The following is a 17,614-nucleotide window of genomic DNA, read 5'->3' as shown; positions in this document are numbered from 1 at the left end:
GTTTCAAAGGTACCACCTGGAAATGGTGCCAGTAAATAAGACTGCAACACCCCCTGTAGTGGGAAACATACACCATTGTGTGATGAAATCAAAGGACAGTGAGTGAAGGACCAAGGGTTTATAAACCAGAACCATGTGATATGTGCTCTGCATGTACTCCCGGCCATTAATAAAATCTCGTTGCCACTTCTCAGTTGGGCCATTTACTGCTTATTGATTTTTTGGCATGACAGAGGTTAGGTTCCAGCAGTTCGTTGTGGTGAAGAGGGAGCTAAGCCAGAAGGTGAGGCTCTCGATTTACCGGTCAATCTATGTTCCAACCCTCACCTATTGTCATGAGCTTTGGGTAATGACCCAAAAAAATGAGATCGCGAATAAAAGAGGCTGAAATGAGTTTCCTCCGCAGGGTGGCTGGGCTCTCCCTTAGAGATAGGGTGAGAAGCTCAGTCAATCTGGAGAGGCTCAGAGTAGAGTCGCTGCTCCTCCATGTCGTCATGTCATCACTAAATAAAAAAACTGAAACGAGAAAGACTTCATTCAAATGAAGGACAATTACCTTCATGGTTAGACTATGTTTCAATAAATAAGTGCTTCAAACTTACTTTAACCCTGTAAGACCCAGATATAGAAATACCTGACATTTTCAACCTGTCAAATGGTGTTGTAGGGGGCATTTGTAGATGAAAATGAAGAGTTTGCAAATTTTTCATATTTTGATAAGGTTTTATAGAAACGTAATTGGGTCAACAGGGTAGCAAAATTCTCCATAGGCCATTTGTACTCATTGTCTAAACAACATGTTCCACATGCTTTGCCTTCAGTAAAACAACAAAGGGTTTATTTACATGCTTGTTTCTTATTACCTTGACCCAGTAAACCATATAATATTTATTATAATAACAACATCAGTAATGTTTTTATGAATAATAGATTTTATTTTAAGAAATGAAAACCATGCATTTTCAGAAACTTCCAGGGAGGGCAACCAGCTTGCAGGCACTTGCTGTGTTCACTTGCAGTGAAAGTCCAAAACAAAAAGTTCCTGCTGTCTGAAAAGCACAGACACACCACACTTGAGGCACTCTGTGTCGATGTACCCATTAAGACAATGCCTGCAGCGCTCTCTCAATGTTTTCTTGGGTAAATGCCCGATCTGATCGTGCCATACATCCAGTGGCAGGTGTCCACACGATCTCTTGTGTACGGTGTTGGTTGGGTCCAAGGATAGTCTCTTCCCAGTGACAGGGCTGCTTGTCACTGGGCTTCCATTACCTGCAGATGGGCGTCCTCTCTTTGGCATTTCTTTTACTGTGTCCACCTGATTAGAACAAAATCAATTAATATACATGTCAAAGAAACATTGCAAACATCTAAATATAAAAGTATGACAAATGGTAAGTGACAGAAATTGATTCTTACCAGAATGAGAACAGATGTTAGCTGTGCCTTGAACCCTTTTAGGTTCAGTTCCGGTTTCTCCTCGAGAGCTTGGCAGTCCCGCTTGTAGAGAAGCCAGGCGTTGACACAGCAAGTGTGATGGTGTGCCAGATAACGTACATGTACAAGCAATGGGATTTCAGGTGGTACTTGTATTTTGCTGTGAATGAGTCCAGCAAATCCACACCTCCCATGTACTGATTGTAGTTGCCCACAATGTATGGCCTTTCAACTTCTATGTACTTGTTGTTGGCTTTGTACCAGTGTTAAATCTTCTGCACAAGTCCTGTTCCAGCAAAGGATGATAGAAGTGTGACCAGCCTGTTGTCATAACATTTGACAGCAGAGATTTTGTGGTTCACGTCCACTCTGTACGTTCTTCAAGGTTGAAATTGGGTACGTGGACTGGCCTTGCTGTTCCCACATAATGGATACCGAGCTCAAGGAGCTTCTCAATCAGTGGGACAGATGTGAAGAAGTTGTCTGCATAGATCTTGTAGTTCTGACCCACTGGCAGTGTTGAAGCAAGCTTCATCACAACATCACCCAACAAGCCAAGTTCAGATTTGGCCTGGATTCCATTGTTGCTTCCTTGGTAGACATCAAAGTCACACAAGATGCCAGAGATTCCAGTTCACACTCATAATTTGAAGCCCCATGGGTGTGGTTTGCCTCACATGTATTGCTTGATGCTGCTGTATCTTCCATTGAAAGCAATTATCATCTCATCCACAGAGTTGTGCTCTTCTGGAACTACCTGCAGGCACTTTTCTCTGAATGAATCAAGCCATGGTCAGATTTTCCAAAGTTTGTCCCTCTTTTCAGTCTCAGACACTGTCAAGTTGTTCACTAAATGTAAGGACATCAACAGAGACTGGAATCTGTTGTGTGGCACCGCATTAGCAACACGGAGGTATCATGTGTCTGTCTCCCAGTACATTTGATTTCCTGGCATTCATACGAGGCCCATCTTCAGATACATGTCTATCATCTTCTCTGTTTTCTTTGTATTGGTGTTTAGAGATGTTCCCTCTTTTGATGGCTGCATTCATTTGTATTTGTCGTCAGACACTGAATCATGTCTTCGGACACAAACTGTAGACCATAAGATTATGACCATAAGATTATGAAAGAAAGGCTATGTAATATTGGATTGTCAAGCTCTGCTGTTGATTGGTTCCTAATTATTTGTCTGACAGGACTCAATGTGTTTATGCTGATGGTTTCTATTCTGATGTTTTGTCTGTCCACAAGGGGGTGCCGCAAGGCTCAGTTTTAGGTCCATTGTTGTTTACGCTCTATATTAATAACCTTGGCAAACATGTTTCTTATGCAAACTTCCATTTTTATGCTGAAGATACTGTCATATATTGTTGTGCTGCTACCTTATCTAGGACCTTGGAACTTTTACAACTTGCTTTTAAGGAAATTGAAACCCAGCTTCTGCAATTAAAACTTGTCCTAAATCCAGACAAAACCAAATTCATGATCTTCACTAAATCCAACATAAAACTACATGCCCCTTCTATTCACACCTCACAAGGAGTGCAAATTGAACACGTATCGACTTTTAAATACTTAGGTTTTATATTAGGCAATCAACTTAATTTTAAACCCAATGTCGAAAATTTCTCAAAAAAACTAAAAGTGTTGCTGGGTTTCTATTTCAGAAATGTCTTGTTTCTCTTTTATTTCAAAAAAGAGACTTGTCACTGCTACGTTTTTACCAGTTTTTGATTATGGTGATGTTTTATACATGTCTGCTTGTTCCACCACGTTGCATATACTGGATACTGTCTACCATGATGCTTTAAGAATTATTACTGGCTATAGAGCATTAACCCATCACTGCATTCTGTGCACAAAGGTAAGGTGGACTTCTCTCTCTGTCCATAGACTGCATCATTGGTACACCTTCATTTCCAAAGCCATCACTGGTAACCTTCCGTTCTGTCTTCATACATCACATTCACACCAAACACGTCTTACAGTTTACGCTCACAGGATCATTTACATGCTTCAGTACCCAGAACTCGCACTAAGTTTGGGAAAAGGGCTTTTTCTTTTTCTGCTCCGGTTGCCTGGAATGGACTTCGAAAAACTCTCAAACTGCAAACACCACCATATCTGATTTTAAAACCCAGACTTTGGACATTTTAAAGACTGAAAAGGGACAATGTAATTGTTTTGCTGGATAATGTATTCACATTTCCCTTAACCTGACCTTCTCTCCTCAGTGACCCTTTATAAAGCCCAGCCTCCCCCTGCCTCCTTGCTTTGACTTTTATCTACTTTTGGCCTTGTTTCACTGTTCGTTTTTTCTCTGTACTATGTCACTTTGTTTATTCTTGTCTGATTTTGTGTTATTTTGCTTGTTTTAGATGTTGCCATTTTGGTCAGGTCTCGCTCGGAAAACAGATCACCTGATCTCAATGACTACCTGGTAAAATAAAGGTTAAAAAAAACAACTGACAGAAGTATTTGAGCGGTGTGTGTAGTGAAACCAAAAGACTTGTTATGTGTTGTTATGTTCATGTGAGTCGTTAGCCTTGATGGGCGGCCAATGACTTGCATGAACACCTAACGATTCTTTTGGTTTCGGGTCATATGACCACTTGTTTTTGCCATATCTTATGCTTGACTATTGACAGATCGAAAAATGCTGTCTGACTGACCACCTTATTATCATCATAAAAGGAATTAATACAGTGCCCCACTCAGGACCTAGCATTCCTAAGCATGTTCTACCTGTACACAAAAGAACTGGTTGCAGCAGTGACCCAGAAAGAAAGACCCAGTGTTGTAAAAGTACAACATCTATAAAACATCATCTCATTCATTGTGGGGGAATTTATTCCACAAGAACAACATATTTACATGTTCAAGACATTATAATGTTGACAAGAAAATTTTTTTATAGGCATTTTACTTACATTGATTTGATCCAGTGAAAAAAAGCGTGTGAAGATTTCCAAGTTGTGAGGGATTCAGGAGCTTGTGGGGGGTACTTAAATATAAATTTTCAATCTAATACCATTTTAAGAATGAACAATAAGACCCTATGACTATGTTTATGTGGTTGGGGGAGGCAAAAAAAATCAGATTTTAACCTTTTTTTTAGCTGAAATTAAAATGCTGTAATTCTGCAACAGTGGGTCTTTAATTCAATTTAAATTCATTTGGAGATGGAAATTGGACTTAAATGATGGTTTAATTAAAAACTTCAAACAAAAAAGGTTCACTTTCAATGACAATTAAATATCCCCCCCCAAAAAATTATTTAAAGAATAAAGAAGGGAGAAAAAAAAACTTTTTCCAAATCCAAATAACCAAATGATTCTTTGTGCAGATTTTACTCCACCATTGGAGAGATGTTACGTTTCAAAAGACACAAAATATTCCTTAAAAAATAAATATTTTCTTTCAATTTCTCATTAAAACCAATAGGGCCTAGGTTTTTCGCAACATGATCCATTTTGTTTTAGCACATCTATGTTGTAAATTGGACCAACTACATTTACCGTCCAAATCTCTACACTTAAGATGTTGTAAATAAATCCTGAAAAAGTTTTATGTAGAAAGGCTATTGGTCATTTTCCTCATATCCAATATCTATGTTGCATTATAGATGTTTTTAAAGTTTTACATGTTTCCCCGATGCATAATGTATTAATGTTGTATTATTATCTCTAAATCAGTGAGACCAGTGAACTGTCAACTATGCACCCTACAGAATATTTGCTGCAACAGTTGTATGATAGTTATCTTATTTTACAGCCATGTGCCACTGCCGCTGATGTCCAAAGGACAGAGATTCTGCCTAGCACCCCCTGCTTGATTGTACAAGGTACTGTTTGGATTTTACCTTGATATTTGCAAGAAATAAGTGAAAATTGTGAATATTTTATACATGATCAAAAAGTTATTACACATGTTCACAAACTGTAACTTGCTGATTCGTGTTTTGAACATGTTCTATTTTGTTGCTTGTCTCTTCTGATTCTGATCTCTTCTGATAATTTTTCTTTGAGCATTCAATGTTACTTAACAGCTAAATGAAACATTCAGCATTCCAAATCCTTACAACAGTACATCATTTCAGGTGACCTGATGAAGGCAAGGCTGTTGTCCATTTAAGAAAATGGAGTGATGGGGGCCACAAGACAACATTTTGAGCGGGTTGGCTGCGCTTTTTGCAAGCTTCAACAATCTCAATCGCGAGTCCCCTTTTGATTAAGAATATGACAATTATGTTAAAGCATTATTTTATTAAGAAAAAATATATAAATTCAAATGTAAGGTGCCTTGTTCAACATTAAATTGAAAGTTCATGTAAACTAGTTGAACACAACCAGGAAAAGTGGAACTGTTCCAGGGTAATAGTAAAATAAAAATACTGAAATAAAAATACTTAAGTGTATGAATTCACTGCAGAAACTCAAAATCTTAATTACCATTTCTTACTTCTAGTCAGAAATATCTCATTACGCCTGAGATAACCTTATAAGTACCTTGTTTTCAGACAGTTTCCTCTTGTTTTATTGGCAGATTTATTCTACTTATAACAAGCAAAAAAACAGTTTTTAATAAGTTTCTAAAAAAAAAAAAAAACTGCCAAGGGAACAAATGAAAATTTTCACTGAAATGAGTGAAAATGGTCTATAACAGTGTTTCTCAACCCTGGTCCTGGGGACCAAGTGCCCTACATGTTTTAGGTGTTTCCTTCTTCCAACACACCTGATTAAAATGAATGGCTCATTATCAGGCTTCTGCAGAGTTGGATGATGGGCTGATCATTTGAATCAGGTGTGTTGGAAGGAACAATCCTGTGTCACATTTCAGCTCTGCTACAGTCAGAGACTTGTTTTAATTATTTTAAAACATATCGACTGCTTTTCAAAACAGTTTCATGTACATTTTACCTGTTGGAAAGCTGTGTAGCAGTGCGACATACCACAAACAAACACACACACACACACACACACACACACACACACACACACACACCAGCAGACACAAACATAAATCCGCAGACAAACACGAGAGAGGAGCTGCGCAACATCGTGCAGCTCCTGCAGGTAGTGGAGCTGCTGCAGTTGGAGGCGATTTACTCCGGTTCGTGCGACACACGCATCGCATTGCGAACAGAGTATTTCTTTCTCTTCGGTAGTTTCTGCAGCGACATCCAGTGCACTGTTGTTGACACAGCACCTCCACAGCGGCGCAACGCTGCAACTGCAGTTAAAATAACCTCCATCCAGTATAACACTTGCCAGGAAATAACTATTTTCATGACATTGGAGTTTTGAGAGCTAGGGGTGGCACGAAATTAACTGGAGGCGGCCGCCTCTCAATTTTATATGTAGGAAAAACCCTGATAAAGATCACCTAATATTAATGCTTTATTGATTATTTGATTTAAAATTCTTCTTGAGCATCAATTCAGGAACGGGCTCGAAGGCGAAGAGGAAGCATGGCAGCATCATCCCACATGTGAGCACGTTCAGCAGAAAACGTGGACTTTGAGAGGCAGGCATATTAGAAGGAAATTTTAGAAAACTTTGAGAATCCCATTTAAAGGTTTATGTTGGTTTAAAGGTCTTAAACAAGGTTTTATAAAGGTTTATTTTGCAGTAATATGTACATATTCTATTGTTCAGATGTTTTATTACTGACTTGACAAAAAAGGCATGTCATGTTAAATGTAATTGCACTTGGCACTTTACATTAAACTTGCAGTTAAATTAAAAAGTGAAAACAAATTATTTTGTTCTGTTTTCTTTTTTTGAGCATATGAAAGCATGGTTATGTAGGTGCAGTAAAATCACAATTAACAAGTGAATATTACAATATCTTACAGTATTTAAATTGTAAATTTACAGTAAATAATTGGCTAATAATTGCATTAATTTCACAGCAATTCACTGTAGATGTTTTGACAGCAATTTACTGTAATCATTGAGTTTTATGTATCAAATGTGCCTAAAGTTAATTCTGAGTTTGGTAAGCAGTGCTTTAAGTATGCTGCACCTGCTGCTTGGAATGCAATGCAGAAAACTCTAAAGTTAAAGGAGCTCATCAACCTTGGATCTTTGAAAACTTGTGTGACAGAAATTGGAGCAGCCTCATACCGCACACACACACACACACACACACACACACACACACACACACACACACACACACCTCTATAAGCACTAATTAAGAATGAAGATTTTTTTTCTCTAATCCAGGGGTGGATGCGATGGAAAGGAGGAGACTTCTAGATTTGTTGTGCCTCACCAACAGACTCCAGACGAAGAGTCTTACACTTAAACAATAGAATGTCTTTGGGCCTACATGCACATAAAAAGCCTTAAGAACCAGGTTTTGCCAGCTGGAGAAGACCAGACACGCACGAGCACCAGCTGATCAGTCCCAAACTGTGACATCACCTACAGTTATATCAACACAGAAACTGCAGAAGCCTGCTGCTTTTGGCGTGGACCTTCGCTATGAACAGTGAACCCATCCCTGATAGAAATAGCAACAATAGCCTCTTCTAAGACTAGGCCTTGAAGAGACAAACCATATACAGACTTTAAGTAGGGCTGACACAATGCCTTGAGTAATTGGATGACTAAAATTCCTTGTGGCAAAATTTTTGCCTCAAACCCTCCTTTAAATCTGAACTGTACTTTGGTATGCACATCAGGGTGGGCCCTGAAATTCGGTATCAAACCACTGAATTGTTCAAGACCAGAGTATTGATAGGTTTAAGTTAAAGTTTTGATATAATTCATTATCACACAGCTGTAGCGTCTCTCCTCTCTTACCCTGTCTGTGTCCGATCTGTTGACTTTCTCATCAGCACAATGATTTATAAGGGCTCCACTCGGTTATTTTTGTATTTCATGTTAAATTCACCCTTGATTCTGTTTTCACTGCAGAAAGCTGCCTGTAGAAAAGACTTGTTAATGATGGAGTTTGTTAAAGCAGTCTAAACTAATATGATGGCAAATGACATCGATACCAACCAGGTGTGTACTTATAAGATTAAACAACTTTATACGGAGGCCTTTATATTAAACAGAGAGTCTTTGTCTCAGTCAAAAACTGTCAGACCTTCTCAGAGCACAGCGAACAGGTGAGGGAGGAGAGGAGGGCAGATGGATCACGAATCAAATTTCGGATGCTGTCGAGTGGACGATGCGAACGAGTAAATGAGTGTCTGCACAAATAAAGTCTCTGTGTGTGAAACACTGCAGAGTGTAACATCATGCTGTTTACAGACAGTCCGCTGTCATTAGTTTGACAGAAAGTTAGAGAGCGTCGTGTCTACAAAGGAACCCAAGGCCATGAAAGATCATGAGTTTGATTATTTTAGTAGAAACAATGGACACAAGTCTCAAGTTACCTTTTAGACCGACAGAAAAAGGTGCCATCTCCAAAAATAGAAATTCGTGGTGTCTGTGTTTTAATGTAGCAGACGGCCATAAATCAAACACTATTTACTGAGCCACAGAGAGTCACTGAAACACTGATCACTAACCTGTTGTGATGGAAAAAGTACTCATATCCTTTACTTTAGTAAAAGCATTAATACCACAATGTAAAAATACCTAATTACAATTAAAAATTTTGCATGTAATTATTTCCTTTTTTTGAAAAATATACATTTTATGGTTTTGTTGTACTTTAATGGCGCGCAACCTCATAAGAGGGGAAAAAGGTGGCATGTTGGTGAACCAATCCCCTGTAGGACCCTGTTTGTACTTGCATAAAATGTAAAATAAAAAAAAATCCGTCTATTTTCAACCACTTATCCTGTTAAGGGTCGTGGGGTGTGGGGGCTGGAGCCTATGCCAGCAGCCTTCAGGCCAGAGAGAGAGGCGGGGTAAAGTACCATCCATCCATCCATCCATCCATTTCTTCTTTTCAGAGTACCCGGAGAGAACCCAAACAGGCACAGGGAGAACATGCAAACTCTGCACAAAAACATCCCCTGCCCGAGCCAGGACTTGACAGTGGCGACAGTGCTAACCACTGCACCTTTGTAAAGTACCATTACTCTTAAATAAAGCAAAAGTAACATAATTGGAAAAAAAATTGCAGAATGTTTAATGTTTCTTATCCAATTACTTGATTAATCATCAGAATAATCGACAGATTACCCGATTAGTAAAAGAATTGATAGCTGCAGCCCTAGACTTTAGTCAGTATTAAATGTTGGATTCTGGAAGGGCAACATTCACATACAAACATTACAGACCAGACTGGACGTCCTCTGCCTCATGCCCCCATGATGTGCACACCAGTCAATCCCACAGGCTCAATTTAATCTTCCCCAGGACTAAGCCACCTAACTACCTATCACCCTCCTTTTCTCCTTTCTTTCTCTTTTTTCTCATTTGGAGCAGTGGAAAAACCAAAGGCAGTGAAGAATGTACAAGTTTTAATTGAATGTATGTTTGATGTTAGGAATGTAGTTAGGTAACAAGAACTCTGCCCAGAGTTAAACCTCAGAACAGCCCAGATGCTAAAGCTCTCTGAACTCTGACAACCAAATGGAAGGTTTTGTGCTCTCAGAACACATGTAATCTCTTTCAGACCCCAGGAATAAGTGGACTTTGGGACCCAGGTTACCCACAACCTCACTTCTTTTATTTAAACTCAAACAAGGTAGAAAGTAAGGAGGTGAGTGAAATCCTGAGTCCGGTCAAAGTCCTTCCTTTGTCAAGTGTGGGTTGCAATGCAGTTGTAAAGACACTTGACAGTGAAAATCCGGTAGCACTTTTTGATAAAGAGCCCTTTTTCCTATGCGTTTAGACCTTTGTGAAGTGTTCTCCGGCAACTACTTATGCTGTTGTCAGTTTGTTGCATGCCATCCAAATGACTGGCACGTCGCTCCTTTTGTTTGTGCATGGCGCGCTCAGCTGATTTCATTCACCTGCTGAGGTGCGCCGAAGAGAAGCGCACTCGCTGTGTGAGCTCACAGCAGCACAGCCACAGTCACGTGCAGCGCACACATAGCCACACCTCCAGGCAGATCGCTGAGACACCTCCCACTCGAGGTGCCGCACGTCCCGGTGCAGTATGGTCACTAGGAAATCCTTCTGCTTTGATGTGGACTCTTTGGTGAAAGTTTTAGAGTCTTCACTGTAACACACCCACGGAGTGACTTTCACATGGACATCTCGGACGACACCTCTGGAATCTGGAGTTACAGCAACAGCTCTTCCTAGCTTGAACTGCCCCCTTTATGCGTTCTGGTCGCAGAGCCAAACTACATCTCCAATAGCAACATTTCTTTCAACAGTATGCCACTTGCTGCGGCGACAGGTTTGGACCTGCGAGTTGGCTCCAGGACGTCCAAAAGTAATTGAATTGATTTTGCATCTCTTGCAGCCTTTTGAAGGGGTAGGTGGTGTAGTCGAATGTCTTGAAATCTCCACTCTGTGTGGCTGGGCCAAGCAACAGGGTGTTTGGAGTGATGCAGTAGATACAGTCTTCACGGCTCTGTACTCTGGCGTCTCTCATTGGCAAGGTTAGCAGCTAGCTTGAGTACTGTCAGGAATTCGCTGAAGGTAAGGTCTTCACTTCTACCAAGACTTTGGAGAGCTCTTTTGGTGACCTTGACAACAGCTTTGGCTGTGCCATTTCGGTGAGGTGAATCAGCTGGAAGGATCCTCCACATCCAGTAGATCTCATTTTTAGCAGCGTATTCTTCAAGTGACTGTTTGTTTTTGGTAGGTGTACATTTCTTCTAGGACAGGTTTTGCCCCACTAAGTTCATACCTGGATCAGACCAGATCTTCTGGGGATGGCCTCTGACAGAAGTGAACCTCTGGTAAGCAAATAGGAAGCTTTCCGCTTGTAGTGTGTTTGCCAGTTCAACATGGATGGCTCGACTTGCCATACAGCAGAAGAGCACAACCCATACTTTCATGCTCACTCTCCTCTTGACATCATCCTTCACCTGGTAAGATAGACATGAACTGACATGGTGCAGTCGGACTTGACCTTTCTTCAGGTAAGTTTCCCATTATTTGCTGACAGGTTCTTGCCATCTTGGAGATGACACACCTATAACCTACTTTTTGGGCAATAATTCTTCCCTTGATTACCCATGCTTTCTTTCCCATCTGCAGCAAAGTTCCTGCCACTCCGTGGCCCTCACTGTGTGCTTCTCGGGCCAGAATGGTGGAAAGCCAGGCCTGGAAAGGCAGCAGGGGTCCTCTCTGAAAGTCTGGATCTTGCCACCCCACATCAGGAGTCCACTTGTTCTATCTTTGTAAACAACCAGTCTGTCAGTTGTTGTGTTTGGAAAGCGTACACTCTCTTGTGCTGCCAGGCATAGGTCTCGGAACACATCTTTCCTTTGGTTGACCGTGATGACACCGTACTGCCTCCCACTTTTCTTTCTCACTTCTTCTCCAATCTTGCGATGCAGGAGCTTCTTCGCTGCTCTCCATGTCCATGCTATTGTCCCGACCAGCCGTTTTAGTTTTCTGTTTTCGTCCACTCGTGTTTGGACTGCTGCTATCGTGGGTAGTCTTCTGGACTTGGACTCTGTCCTCTGGACTCTGATTGGATCTGGATCTTGTTCTTTCAGTTGACTTCGGGTGAATACTGTGACAAATGATTTCTTCTGTATTTTTGTAATATTGTTCCTTGCTTGTGCAGTGACATCTTTCGCGGATTTCTTCGGCCACTCATCCTCATAAAGTCAAAGGAATTTCTGACCTGACTGCCACTCGGACTCCTCAGTTCAATCATCAGGACAGGCCTCTCTGGTGATGATATTCACGATGTTTGCTGGCCCTGGAATCCACCACCAATCTCAGACATCTGGATCTCACCGACTCTGTTAGCAAAGAAGGTCTGGTATCCATGCATGCTCACTGCCATCAGAAAAGGTGATGCCACTTGGTCTTTCACATGGATCTGGCGGTGTCAAGGGTCTGATGAATCTGAGTTTACTCAGGTCAGCATACTCTTCGAAGAGCTTTATGGTATCTTCTTGGAGCTCTTTGGACAAGGCGGCATCCCTTTTATACAATACATTACTTTTGCTTCTTGAAAAGCTCTTCGGATCAGGATGGCTCCCTTGTGCTTTGCAGGAGCCACAAGCCCGAGTGGATCATAGAGACCAGAGACTTGGCTTAACAGTTCTCTTCTGGTGAGTGGTTCAGGGGTTTGTCTTCTAACTTCTTCTCTCAGTAAGTCCTGACCGGGGCACATTTTTTTCTTCTTCTTGGAAAAGTTCACTGCAACCATGACGTGCAGCTTGTCATCTTCAATGGTGTAACCGAGGCTGAGGGCTTTATTATCCTCTTCAGTGAGCTGGTTTGGCAGGATCACGGACTTTGAGTCCATCTTTTTACCTCTCAGCTCTTTTCTCCCCACTTCCCACTTTATTAATTTTAAGACTGGTGGTGGTGCAGTGGTTAGCACTGTTGGCTCACATTAAGAAGGTTCTGGGTTCAAGCCTCAGCTCGGGCACGGGATCTTTCTGTGTGGAGTTTGCATGTTCTCCCTTTGCCTGCGTGGCTCTCTCTGGATACTCCAGCTTCCTCGCACAGTCCAAAAAATTTCAAGAGGGGACTAGTACCGTAGGTTTGGGTATGAGAGTGAATGGTTGTCTATATGTGTTGGCCCTGCAATGAACTGGCAACCCGTCCATGGTATACTTCTCCCGAAGGCAGCTGAGATGGGCTCCAGTCCCCCTGCAATCCTTAACAGGATAATGGATGGGTGGGATTTTAAGAAAAATTAATAATCATCTTTGATAATTATTCATTTAACTGCACTGCAGAACAGATCCATTGACGTATATATTCACCCAAGACAATCCTATGTCATTTTCTCAGAATACATCAATGTCCTCACAGTGAGGTTGAATTCCTCTGCAGGCAGGCAGGCACACCAACACGTGTGCGCACACACACACAGGCTCAAGTAAAACTCTTTGTTCAACAGATGATATTTGCTCGAGGAGCTGCCCCTTCGATCAGTGCGTGCGTGTTCCATCATTAAGTAAACTGCAACTTTCAAACTCTACCTCCACGATTTCAATCAATCTATATAAATGCCTGCAGCATGCCACACACACAAGTGAAAAGAACAATAATGTGAAGTTGTAATTATAAGATAGGTCACTGGTGGTGGGTGTTGTGAGGTTGTTACGCCACTTCAAATGTTGTGGATACAACAAAAGAATGTTGTAGCTTTTATTTATGTATTTTTACAGATGTTGAAACAGTACTATTTTCAATTGAAAGGTTTTAGATCCATCCATAGATCCATTTTCTTCCACTTATCCTGCTTAAGGGTTGTGGGGGGGCTGGAGCCTATCCCAGCAGCTTTTGGGCGAGAGGCGGGGTACACCCTGGACAGGTCGCCAGTGCCAGTGCCAATATATATAGACAGACAACTATTCACACTCACAGTCATACCTATGGTCAGGTTCCGGGTTCAAGCCCCAGCTCGGACACGGGAACTTTCTGTGTGGAGTTTGCATGTTCTCCTTGTGCCTGCCTCTCTCTGGATACTCCAGCTTCCTCCCACAGTCCAAAGACATGCAAATGGCGACTAGGCTAATTAAATGCTCTAAATTGACGATAGGTGTGACTGTGAGTGTGAATGGTTGTCTCTCTCTCTCTTGTTGGACCTGCAATGGACTGGCGACCCGTCCAAGGTGCACCCCGCCTCATGCGCCCATAAGCTGCTGGGATAGGCTCCAGCCCCCCCCCCCCCGCAACCCTTGATCAGGATAAGCTGTAGAAAATAGATAGATGGATGGTTTGTGGTAGGGATAGACAGATCTGGATTTTACAGGGCAGATCCTGATTGCGATTTTTCTCCATCATCCTTAGCCAAATTTCTTGCGCCCATTTACTTGAGCTGATACCTCTTTTTGCCCCCTCAATTAACATTAATGAACACAATGATAGCAAATATTACAGGCTTGGAAAGATTTATTGTCATTTAAATGAACTAAATATAAATATTTAAACTTAAATAGAATCAAGCAAATATTTAAACATAAATAATACAACTATATCATAATGATCCTTCCCTGAAGGCGGGCTCACTGAAATGTTGTGACACTGGGTTTTGTTTGACAGCCATCTGTATAAAGAATAAATAAAAACACAGATTAGCATCAATCTTTTAGCATCATCTGACATTCATATCACCCAAAATCAGCCCTGCCAAGGTTTCAATTTTTCAGCACTGAGACAAAGAACAGGCATGAAAAACTTGACTTTAAAAGGAACAAAAATTCAACCATGCAAAAAACATTTCTCTCATATAATCTCTCATCGATATGGTGGCTGCTTCTCCCCATTAAGTGAGATGCCCCAGCCCCCCCAAAACACACAAACACACAGACACACAGATCAGTTGAGCTGACGCTGACTGAAAAACTCCACCACCACTGTATTGATAATGACAGCAAACATCTCTAAACACATTTTCACAAAACATTTACACAATTTGTACAACATAAAAAACATTTTTCTTACCTAAAAAGTTCTTCTAGTGCATGCTTAAGATCTCTGATATTCCTGCAATACCTACTCCGCCCCGCTCTGGGGGAGAGAGGGAGCTGAGTGTGTACCAGTAAACGCATAAAAAGCCAGAGAAAAATGAACACAGACTCATGGGCTGGTGGCGGTGAGAAATTTAGCTCCCGCCACTAAACACTCTATGAAGGAAAACCCTGGATATTAGACATGCTGTGAAGTTAACTAAAGAAAAAAAATTAAAACTTACTGTTGTCCTGGAGCAGCTTCCAGGGCAATGTTGCTTTCACCACTCAACCAGTGGGGGAGGGGCATAGTCTGCATGTGGGCTGCGGGGACTTCAGGCTACATAGAGCTGCCCGCATAGATGGCTGACTGTAAATCATGCCGGGGAAAAATAAATTGGAGAACCCTCGCGCGGATCGGCCGATGCAAGCAAAAAAAGCAAAGATTGCACCGATTAATCGATCGATCGATCCTTAGTGTGTAGTGCAACGTGTTCATGTTAGTTCTCTCATATGAAGCTTCGATGTTGACTGCAGAGTAAAGCCTGGGTATCATCTGGAGTCTCTCTCGCTCTCTCTTTCTTTCTTACAAACACACACACACACACACACACACACACACACACACACACACACACACACACACACACACACACACACACCTGCTGGCACAGTAAAGTGGTAGATTGCTTACTCGTTCAACCAAAATATTAGAACTGAATTATTAACAATCTGTTAATTCACTTGTCCTCATAAACACACATATACCCACATGCACATCCGCACGTATTCTCCTTTCTTCTTTGTTGTCTCCTCATCCTCTTTTGTCTCCAAGTTGTTTTTAACAGGCCATTATTTTACATTTTTGTTGTGATAGTAACATAACATCATACTACTACACAACACAAATAACATTATTTTGATGATTTAACATTTGTTTTTATGATCTAATTGCTTGTTTTCTTTATTTTCTGAACTGAAAAGCTTACTACCATTGATCATATGTTTTGCTGCCAAATAAGTATTGACCCACATTGCCCAAATAAATCTAAAGACAATCTGTTATATGGATTTGAGATGATTTTCTGCATCCAAAGACCAAGTTGAACCTAATCCAAAGACTGCACTAAAGTGGATGCAACCTCTGCTTCAGAAAAATGAGGCCAAGAGAGAAGTGCATCACACTGGCATAAATTAATGGCCATTAGAGGACACCTACACTGTTTGAAAAGTTTAACTATATAGAGGTCTCTGAAAAGCGATCCTACTGTTCCCTTGACTTACTAGCTCAGTCTAACTCACTTTTCAGATTTGGAGGTTTTACATGGTCTATGTTCAACGGGACTAATCAATGTGAAAATGGTCCGAAGACTCTACCAGCAAAGATCACGAAGTTATTGATGCTTTTCATGTAGTTTGAAGGACCCCAACTTGAGGAAAAATGCAGGTCCTCCTGATGGGCTGATTATATCAATTCATATTGAAGTCAAACATCATGAATGTTTGAGCTGAGAACAAATAAATAAGACACACAGATATAAGCAAACAATGTGTGTTTCTAATTGCTATATTAACACATTATTAATACAATTCCTTTTGTTTGTTTTTTTAACATTCCAATAACTTCTAAATATAATCCATTCTTTTCCCCCTCCTTCCTTACTGCTTACCTTGCCCAGTGATTTGCTGCCCTCCCTGTTCCTCTTTTCCAAAGAGGGGGGCACCTGGTACACATCCTGCCCCAATCCTGTTCCCACTGCGGAGGCCATTCCTTGTGCAAGCCCCTGGCCTGGCCCTGGGACAACAGAGGGGGGCACTTGGTAGACATCCTGCCCAGACATCTGATATTGTCTCTGTGCTAAAGCTGGACCCTTACTGGGGGGTACTGGCAGGGCATTGGGGGGAGGTCCACTTGGGCCAGAGGGAATCTGATATAGACTTTGGGGGCTTGGTTTGGGACCATGGGAAGGGGGAATCATGTAGACAGAGTCAGGGCTTTGGTGTGCTGGGCTGGGGGTGGCATAAGCAGAGTGCATGGATGTGTACTGAGTAGAGGGGAGGGTCTTGTTGGGAAACCCACAGGTGGAAGTGGCAATAACAGATGGAAGTGTGGGTTTGGAGTAGGCACTCTGAGGGGCTGGGGGTCGTGGCAACGGGGGGGCGGGACAACAGGAAGCTGGATCCAATGTGGAGGGAGGGGCTTGTTGCTGTTGCTTGCCGTCGTACATGCCAACCAGGATCTTGAGGCGGTTGCCAGGGACAATACCTTGACGACCGTGAAGTGAGCAGAGCCACCAGCCATCCAATCCCTGTGTGTCACGCTCCAACACTGTCATGATGTCACCCTTGCGGAAGGACAACTCATCAGGTGATTCTGCCACGTTGTCGTACAACGCCTTGGCCAGCACATTCTGCAGCAGAAGAAGAACAATATAACACAGATATGAACAGATGGTACAATTAAACTGGTTCATACTCTCATCACTGTCAATTAAGCTTTCTCAAAAGAGATCTATCATCCTCTGGTTGTTATCATGTCATGTCAGTCTATTTTAGTGCATGGGGACTTAACAGTTTAATGTATGAGTTATGAGCAAAATATAATGTCTCTCTGTCACTTTGGTTGGTCCCTTGGCAGGCCAACTGTTGAAACATGCATGC

General features: G+C 41.6%; 1 protein-coding gene across 4 annotated transcripts in view; it reads right to left on the bottom strand.

Moving 5' to 3' along the window:
- Nucleotides 1-17,614, bottom strand: part of bcar1 (BCAR1 scaffold protein, Cas family member) — a 159,211-nt gene that overhangs the window by 28,889 nt on the left and 112,708 nt on the right. For 3 of the 4 annotated variants that reach the window (XM_086208299.1, XM_086208298.1, XM_086208297.1), the window contains one exon: nt 16,624-17,364. In XM_086208299.1, the coding sequence (XP_086064425.1) occupies nt 16,624-17,289 (666 nt within the window). In that variant the 5' untranslated portion in view covers nt 17,290-17,364. The remainder of the gene's footprint in view (nt 1-16,623; nt 17,365-17,614) is intronic. The other variant, XM_086208300.1, reaches the window with a different exon arrangement.

Source organism: Aulostomus chinensis, chromosome 7 (genome assembly GCF_037954235.1).
Source record: "Aulostomus chinensis isolate RoL2024-O1b breed Wild chromosome 7, RoL_Achi_v1.0, whole genome shotgun sequence".
Lineage (NCBI taxonomy): Eukaryota > Metazoa > Chordata > Actinopteri > Syngnathiformes > Aulostomidae > Aulostomus > Aulostomus chinensis.
Note: the sequence above shows the minus strand (reverse complement) of the source record. Positions and strands in the feature narration are given on the sequence as shown.